The sequence below is a fragment of the Vigna unguiculata genome, chromosome 4 (assembly GCF_037176805.1).
Source record: "Vigna unguiculata cultivar grain cowpea cultivar isolate G323 ecotype 2 chromosome 4, ASM3717680v1, whole genome shotgun sequence".
NCBI lineage: Eukaryota > Viridiplantae > Streptophyta > Magnoliopsida > Fabales > Fabaceae > Vigna > Vigna unguiculata.
In genome coordinates this window covers 15084335-15093908 of record NC_140795.1, presented here as the reverse complement: position 1 = coordinate 15093908, position 9574 = coordinate 15084335, and the positions used below count along the sequence as shown (strand labels likewise).

Genomic DNA, 9574 nt, shown 5'->3' with positions numbered 1-9574 from the left:
ATTTTTTTTTTCAGATCTGCACCAAATCTCTTTGTCTTCTCCTTTGCATTCGTCTTTTTCTCCTCCTCCACGTTATCATTTTTCTTTTCTTCTTCTTCTTCTTCTTCTTCTTCTTCACATTTTTCTTCTTCACATGTTGCACACTACACCGCAAATGATGGTTGAAGGTTGAAGCAGACACTGTTTTTGCAAGAAGTCTCGTCGTTGCGTGGCAGCTACACCAAAAGCAAACACCCTTTACGACGTCGCCAACCACCGTACTTCGTCGTTGCACTTCGACCAAACCGTTGCCGCTGCACTTAAACTAAATTGTCGCCATTGTGTTTGCGAAAAATTGGGGTTTCAACGTAAATGGAGGCACACAAAAATGGAATCAAAGGAGAAACAAACCTCTCAACAATCAATCACATGATTGTCGACTAGTGCAATCGCAAAAACCATAAAATCATTTTCTCGCACAGTCGCGACGTTATGGAGAAGGTTAGGGATTTAAGTTTTAACGTTTACGTCTGTGCGCTATAGTCAAACATAAATTTGCGTTTGATTGGGACAAATCATATGTAAATTTACGTCTGATAGGAAAAATCAGACGTAAATTTATGTCTGACTATAGGGCGTCAAACATAAATTTACGTGCAGTGCGTACAATCAAACGTAAAAAATGAGATTTACGTCTGACCCTAGAGCGCCAGACGTAAGCAATTGATAATTTATTTACAAGTTTGTCATCGGTCATTTTCTATGTCTGATTTTAGTGGGTCAAACGTAAAATCACATACATAAAATGTCTATTTTGTGTTAGTGTTTATGTGTTTCACCTCCAAGTCCAAATAAGGCTCATCTCTTTCTTGGTCCAAAACCCATAAATACACGACCAAAATAATAATACTATACTACTTGGCCTAAAAGATAAGAGCTTGGACCCACTCAACAGTTGAAGTCCACTCTTGTCTACACTTGGTTAAGGTTGAGATATTTGTCATCCACTGTGCATGTAGAAATTTTTAATGTAATCTTCATTCTTCAAGAATATGCTAATTTGATGAATTTTTTCTTTTAATATAGTATATTATCTCTTGTTTCATTTTCTTGATTTAGAAAGATGCTCGCATATATTCTTTGTTTCGAGCATCTAAACTTTCCTCTTTAAGGAAGCTTTTCTAATGTATTAAATAATATCTCAAATGATTAAATATGTTTATAATTCTTAAACGTAAGTGCAAAATTAGAATTCATATATGTCCAAAATTTTAATGTAATTTAATTCTCAAACTTTATAAAAATGAATGAATATAATTTTTTAATCCAATGTCATTAATTTCTTTACCTGTTAAAAAGAGTTCTAGAATGTGTCATTTAGATATGCTATAAGAGATATAACATTCAAGACATATCAAGGATGTTTATCAAAGCACGAGACATAACAAAACATGATAGTGTTTTCTAAGACAAAGCAGTTTCACAGTAGACAGATAGGACACATTCTATTTGTATATGTAGCTGGAGCATACCAAGAAAGTATGATAGTCTTATCATAACAAAGCAATTTCAGAATGAACAAAATCTTACATAGACAAAATCTTCATAAATTAGAGTTTTTATTACGTGATTGTTTCATTAGACTATTTGATGACAAGGTGATTGGATTGCGAACAAGATTATTACATAATCAATGAACACTATTACTTAATAAGAAACTAAAAGTACGAACAGAGAAAAATATAAGGACAAAAGAACCGTAAGGAATTGTGTATATTAATGGCAAAAATATTCAAGAAAAATCACAGACAAAAATAGTAGACCTTAAAATAAATTGACAGAAGAACAAAAAGCATTTTTTTTCATCCCAATCTGGAATTTCGAAGACAAATAATAGAAAAGAAAAGATTCATTGAATACTTTTATCAGTAATAATACATTCACTAAATAATTTGCTTTCATTATGTCATAAAATAGAGCGTCCACAGCAATTCACATAAGATAAGCTCTAATGGCCCAATTTCCTTAAACAACCAACTCAACTACACAAAAAGAACCATGATTAACACTAAACATTGGCAACAAAAAATGGAGGATGCTTCCATCAAAGTTTTAAGTATGAAAGCAGATTAAACGTTGAACTCAAGCCATTGGAAACATCAAACAGCAAAGGCCAGCTTTAGAAAACAAATTCTCAAATAAACTGTGGCTTGAGGCAACCATTCTTGTCCATGCAATCCAATATATACATTCATTCCATGCTTGTAAGACCAAGTTGGAGCTGTTTTGTACCCCACATTTTTTGGCCTTGAAATTTTATCAATGAGGCCAATGGAACCAACAAAAACCAACACATTATCACCCCTTGTATTCTTGTGCAACATAGTGCAATGCAGCATAAGTTATGCTTTTGGACTCTGCAATGCCAATGCCAAAACACAAGGATCACTCCAACTGAGTTCTACTTGCCTTGCTAGAAGGGGCATGAGAGGCAGTTCTGGGAGAAACCAGAACAGCTTCATTGGTTGTTGTTTTCATGCCTCCCATTTCTTCTAGACGCTTCCATCGGGCCTCGCGCTTGGACTTCATATCCTTCTCTTGCGCTTCATTTTCCCGAACTTTCATCATGCACTCTTCATAGAATTCAGGGTCGGTGTCCGCGAATATCTTGCGCACGTTTATCGTCAAGCTTTGAACAGCCTGGTTCCAGTGGTTTCGAGCATTTTGTTCCAGAGCAGGTAAGACAATGGGAAGTATAATTTTGTGGTTCTGCTTGATTAAAGTCCCGATGTGATCATTATTCCATAAGAACAAAGCCCTCTCTGCTACCTGCAAATAAAGAAGCAATCAAAACATATAAAAGGGCATGAGAGTAAAGTGATGGTTATGGTTAAAACGTCCACTCTTCAGAATTATGCTTCACAATGTTAGTTATACATGTCATTATTAGTTAATCCCACCAAGAATGATGAGTCAACTCGAAATAAAATGGCGACATTTTTGCCTAATTTTTGGGAAAGGCATTCACAGCAGTGTTTAATAGTAAGATCATTTCTGTGTTTGTTTCATGGATTCTTAAATTACTCTTAGGAGAGTAAAGTAGGGAATATGACGTTCTCATGTTTGGAACAAGCCTTAAAATTCCTAGTGAGTTGATTTTGATTCCCTGGAAAATAACATTCCTGTTTTGCTTGATTGGTATTTCTTCCCAAAGTGGGGGTTGGGTAGGTTACTTGTCCAAAGGAATATTGCAAGCATTTTTATAACCTAACTATCAACTTCTATTCTTACTCTTCTTCTCCTATCATTTAAATTTTGAAAGAGTTTAATTTTTATGCACTGTTAATGGAAAAAGTGTTACTTTGTCAACCAATCAGAAATCATTGTTGATATGACTTTCAATATAATTATTGTAAAAGTTAACAAACTTTATAATTGAATGACAGTGCAAAAACTTTCTACATGTCATTGCATACACTATTTTACTTTTTGATAAATCCATCAAATTCTGAACAAATATGTTTTTTAATTTATCTACAAATAACATTACTAGTCATAGTATTCTTGAGAACATCATTCTTCACAATGCAATCCATCTTGAACCAAATGTCTCCTATTATTACTTTTTTTATCAGTATTAAAAAGAAAAGAATAATACAAGCTTGCTAATGGATCCTTGGCCAAATAAAGAATCCAAAATCTAAGCTATGATGGAAGAGGACAGGAAAATTTGTGTATGTCTGTAGAAAAGAGAATATTGGGCGCAATCTTTATGGCTTGCAGAATTAATACATGAAATCTTCACTTTAGCCCCACCATTTTGATGATCTATAAGAATGGTGTAACATTTATCACTATTTGAACTTCATAGAATTTTCTATACGAAAGTAAGAATATAGCATGCATTTCTTATTTCCAAATGATGTTTCCAACTCTCAAAACTCATACTTGAATGCATAACATGTTTAACGGAAAAAAAAAGAAAGTATAGCTTTACTCTTGATAGTTACTAATGGTTAAACAACTACCCAAACTAAAAGTTGAACATGAAGCCATTAGAATTTGTTCCAACACTCTAGGTTCCCAGTAATCTACTTTTACAAGATAAATTTAAACATACATTTTCAAGTGTGTATAGCCTTTTTTCAATCCAAAGAAAAATAAATAAATCTAGGGTATAGTGCTTAGAAACCAAGATGTTAAACTTGACCATCCAGCAAAAAATACAGACAAGCTGTGAGACATTATTTAAAACAAACTGTAATTACTAAAATAAGAAAAAACTCAGGGATCCACTTGCCCCTAAAATTAGGGAAGTCAACATTAAAAACGCAAACTTCACTGCTTTTGTCTCAACTATTGTTTAAAATCTTTGAAAACACTTTAAGATTACTAGACATAATTTAGCATAATTTTCAGTCATACACACTTGGTGCATACTGTATATTGCTTTACAGATGGAATAAGTAGCATTTTCTTCCCTTGCAATTCAGGAATCTCAAGCGACTGATCTTGCATGCTAGTTATATAATGAGAAGGTAAGAACAGATGCAAGAGGTTCATGGTTTGAAAGTGAAAGCAGAGGAAATGAAACTTTATTACAGTGTGACAGCTGAATGTAACGACAACAATAATAGGAAAGGGTTCCTCCAATATGTTAGAATGCGAGCTAGAACCTAACTCAACCCTAAAAAGCTAATAGTAAATTGATGTGTGCACCCTACTTATATATTTTACGTTTTCCATTTCACTAGTCTATTTGGGATTAAACCATAACCCTTGAGGTTGCATTTAAGGCAACCCAACTCTCAAAGAGGTCACAACTTGGCGAGTTAAGGGTAACCACAACTAAGGTGACTTTCCAATAGGTGCAGTCCAATAAATCTATTGAAGAGTGAAAAATTGAGGCTGCAATTAGAGTTTCTATTGTACATTTTGTCACCATAAAACTACAATTATACAGGACAGCAGTTGTGAGTTCATCAACTGAGTGAGGTTTTCATATTAATCAAACTCCTAATAGATTCGTAGTATGCTTTAACCAAACTTCTCATACTTTTTGCATGGCTATTACACCTTCTATGAATTTACTTATCGACTAGAAGCCCATAAACAAAACACAATCAATGATAAACACCGAGTAAAACAATCCTGGCTATCATATATATAATAATATATAAAGGTGATAGCAACCTGCAGTTCGCACATTTGTAAGCCCATTTTACCCATTAACTATTGGTGATGCACTGCAACAGCACAATTTCTCAGGGGAAATTGGCTATATTGGAAGCCTAAATCCCACATCTAGTATGGGGTGTTTGGTGAAGTACATAAGTGATTTGATTCTCCCCTTGAAAGCTACCACACTCAGAGATTTAGGAATTATAAGGTGATTGAACTACAATGGATGTTCAGCAGAGTACATAAGTGGCTTGGTTTGCACCCCTTACTAGCTAGCTTTTAAGGGAGGCTTTCCAGGAGCTTGAGTACTTTCAATTGATAGCAGGGTCTGTTGCTAGTGTCTCCAAACAGGACATACCTACAGAAGGGCTGATCAAAAAGGCTGAGTGAAACACTGTAAAGTACAACAGTTGGAATGACGGCTCAGACACAGCAGTATGATAGGGACTTTGTACATTACAGGTCCAACAGTGAGTAGTATGGATACTTAGTAGAATACCTAAGTGGTTTGGTTCTCTCTCTTTGATAGCTAGCTTTTAGGGGAGGGTTCCCAAAGTGCAGGGTGTTCACCACTTCCCAATTTTCTTATTCTTTTTGAAGAAGTGGTATGCTGAAGATTAATTGTTCTCATTCTTCTCATTTTACGAGATTAAAAATGTAGAAAACAGGCAAAACAATGCTTGTGCCTCCACTGGTCTGTTATGAATGCATTCAAAGTTGACTGCACAACATAAAGAAAATATGTGCAACATCATTTCAGCAGCCCGTACCAATACATTTTCACTGAGTTGAGTTCCCGTTGCAGTCTACAGGGATCCCCAACAACAACCGTCCCACAAAAAAATTAACACAATTACACTCAATTCAGTAACAGATTACCGAAATAACTTAACAATGGCATCCTCAAAGAAGATAAATTGTCACAGAAAAACAAACCACAAATCTTTCACCAAAACACTGTTCAAGCATTCTGAATATATATCAGAAAAACAAAAACAAACTTGTCTTGGTGAAAGCCATAAAACATTGGAGACAGCAAAAGAAAGTCACACTAACCAATATTCTCCATCAACTTTCTTAAGTAAAGTTCACAGAAATGAAAATCAAAAGTCATATTATGAGTTAAAAGTGAGCACACATTTTAAAAAACCTGTATGTAACTGCTCCTTGTATTATTGGTAGTAATCCAACATTAAATTTTTTCAAATGGCATTACAATTTGTATTGTGAGGCCCATGTTTCATGGCTAACATACAAAACAAAATTAAGTGCATATTTGACGTATGTTTGTCAACTTATTCATGTCTTTTGAGACCCATGTTTGGCTTATATTTTAAAAGAAGTAATTATTAATTTTGTCAACTTTCTGAGAGAGATTCAAAAAAAGAAAAGAACAACCTACTCCAGAAATAATCCCAACCAAAACTGAACTAGGATGTTATTTGAATATGAAAAGTGGTTTTCTTCACCAAATTTCTCCCACCCTACGTCACAAATCAGGCAACAACCAACAAGCAAATTTAGGCTCCATTTCATTAATTTTGAGGGTTGAAAAACCATCATAAAAAACAACAGAGAAAGTTGAAACACACTGAAAGTACTATAATTAACTAACCTGGAAATGTGAACTGCTTAAGCAATGACTTATTTGCCGGAACAATGGTACCATGCATCGTTGAAACTCTGCAGGTTGAGTTGCTTCTAAGACCTCCTCTAGCTCCCCTATGAACATAACTTCCTTAGAACTGTTAGTAATCGGCCAGTATTTTAATAATCCCCGTATAACAGTATCAGCAAGCTTGCAATCTTTTTCCACAAACTGTGTAATGCAGTAAGATAATTGCTGGTGGTACATTGGTATGCATTTTGGTTTATGAAGAGGAATAAGTGCACGCACAAGAAACAGCTTGTGCTCTTCTTTCAGCGGCAAAGCAAATCCGTTGATTATACTTCCCAAGATTTCTAAGAGTTCTGCAATCCCATTGTGTTTCTCAGTTTCAAAAATGAAGCGGTAGAATATATTGTTGATTGCTTTTCTGATGAATGGTCGGTGCACCATAAATTTCCCATAAATACGATGAAGAACTGTCTTCAAGTATTCCCGTTCCCTGGAATCCTCTGAATCAAAAAGGTCTAACAGTCTCAGGACAAATGAATGATCAATATACCTTTTTGCCAACTTTGCATCAGTCTCAGGTGATGTGACAAACCTTAGAAGCAGTTCATACACAATTTGCAAGAAAGGCCATGCAGGGTCCATGGAAGGTTCTTCTTCATCTACATCAAATGCTTCAAGAGCTTTGTTCTCACGAGGAGGAGAAATAAATGTACGGAACAAATTTATGGACACCATTTTTACAATTTCTTGCATCATAACATCTGTAAACTTCCCATTAGCAGATGACACATAATCCACAAGTTCTACCAATGTTTGTCGCTTAATTTCCTTTTCTTTGAGGTTCTTCGTCGGGTCAGTCATGTCAAATAAAATACAGCACATTTGCAGCTTTCTTATAAACAAATTCTGCTTCTCTGAATTTGGAACATCACGAAAACTTGGCAAGGCTTCATAGGCAGAAACTGGAAAACTCCCATTCAGATTCAGTTTTGAGTTCAAAGCTTGGGCAATCTTGTCACCATGATTTACTCCAGGAACCAAATTAGATTCAACAACGCCTGAAAGAGTTGAAGCAGTTGAATTTCCATAACGGTGGCCGGCTACATCGGTGCTCCTTGCACTGGTCGAAGGAGTCGAAGAGGGTGTTGATAACACCCCTCCTTCTCGACTTTCCCCCGACTTGGAGGGCTTCCGAGGGAGCCTATTTAATATCTGCTTGATCATAACTTAAAATTGGCTCAACAAAAGATTTTTGTTAGAACGCACTCCTTATTGAAACTCTTCAAAACATACAAAGCAGCAACCTCAATCAGCAAGCTAGCCAAGCAAGTGCTAACTGAACCTCAGACAGAGACAACATCCAATGAAACAATGACCTCTCTTCAGCATCAACTCTCTTAGCCATCATAAGATAGTATCATCTTTGCTAAATTTATCAACAAAAAACACTAATTGATAGCAGCCAGAGGATTCAGCAAAAAATTCTTTATCAACATCCATGGTGCTTCTTATTATGACAAATCTGGAACACAAATAAACTCCAAACTCAAAATTACCCCAAATCCCAAATATATTATAAAATAGCAGGAACCCAACAAAATAACCCCCTCCGTTTCCTACCAAAATAAATAAATGGAACAACCCTCACAGTTATACCAACCCTCACTGTCATACCAACACACAAACAAATAATTCAATTTTGAAACCAAAGATAAACAAATAAAAATTGCAAATTCCCCTGTCCATAGATACCAACCAACTAATTTAAAAATTTGTGTAACATAACATAACATAACACCATAAGGACCAAGAGAAAAACTTTGACTTGTTCATTCAACTACAGTAAGAAAAAAGGTATACCTTAAAAATATAGCTGGATCAGAGAGAAACAGGATCTGGTCCGATCCACGAAAAAACCCCAGATGAAATTTCCGCTGAAAGGCGTTGAGGGACAATGAAACGCGATGTGCAACAACCTTAACAATCGAAATTCCGGGAAAAAATAAATGGGTTCAGAAGAAGAGAGGAAAAAGTAAAGGTTTTTTTGGGCGCAATTATGTAGTAAAAGAATTTTGAAGAATTAAGGATGCTGGTCTTTGCCAAAAGAAAAGATTGAAGTGCATCTTTGAAGGGGCAAAGAGAGAGAGAGAGAGAGAAAGAGAGAGAAAGAATAAAGTGAGAAGAAGCAAAAGCAATCACTGGCTGAAGTAGTTGTTATTATGATCTTGCTAGAAAAAATAAAACAAATAAATAAATAAAAGTGTTCTTCTTTAATTTTTATTTTGCTTATATTTCCTTTTTTTTTCATCTTCTTAATCACTTTTCACTTTTTTTAATTTATAATCATAACAAATTATTTGCACTATATAAATCATAATATAACCATTTTGAGGAAGCAAGTTGTAAGTCGAATTTGCTTTTTCCAGAAAAAAGAAAAGGTTCAGAGTGTCTAGAATTTAATCATTTGTTATGTAACCTAACGACAATTTATAATATACTAAGGTTCAGTTTATTTTAGCTATCAATATATTATTAAATCTAGAGTAATCTTTTTAACATTTTTCTTATTTAAAATTGTATAAAAGAATAAAACAATAATAAAGCTCCCCAAAAAAGAAAGGATCCTGTACAGATTTCATATCTTTATTATATTATTAGTTATATTTTAAAATAAAAAAATGGAATTTAACTATTTATATTAATTAAGAGAGTCCTCGATTTGATATACATATTTTATATTTATATTTTATTAAAAATAGAAAAATAAAAATAAAAATAAATTATGTAAATATTAAT

At 34.4% G+C, this 9574-nt stretch overlaps 1 protein-coding gene across 3 annotated transcripts; it reads right to left on the bottom strand.

The window, feature by feature from the left end:
• Positions 1-1918: 1918 nt before the first annotated feature.
• LOC114180974 (serine/threonine protein phosphatase 2A 57 kDa regulatory subunit B' theta isoform-like) lies at positions 1919-8973 on the bottom strand. 3 transcript variants are annotated; one of them, XM_028067276.2, is made up of 3 exons: positions 8639-8973; positions 6776-8300; positions 1919-2808 (listed from the first exon to the last, which is right to left on the bottom strand). In XM_028067276.2, the coding sequence occupies exons 2-3, from the start codon at positions 8000-8002 to the stop codon at positions 2425-2427; spliced, it is 1611 nt and encodes a 536-aa protein (XP_027923077.2). In that variant the 5' UTR covers positions 8003-8300; positions 8639-8973; the 3' UTR covers positions 1919-2424. The 3 variants fall into 3 exon arrangements, with proteins under 3 accessions (XP_027923077.2, XP_085528564.1, XP_085528565.1); XM_085672438.1 differs by having other exon boundaries at positions 6776-8204; XM_085672439.1 differs by having other exon boundaries at positions 6776-8004.
• Between the last annotated feature and the right edge of the window lie 601 nt (positions 8974-9574).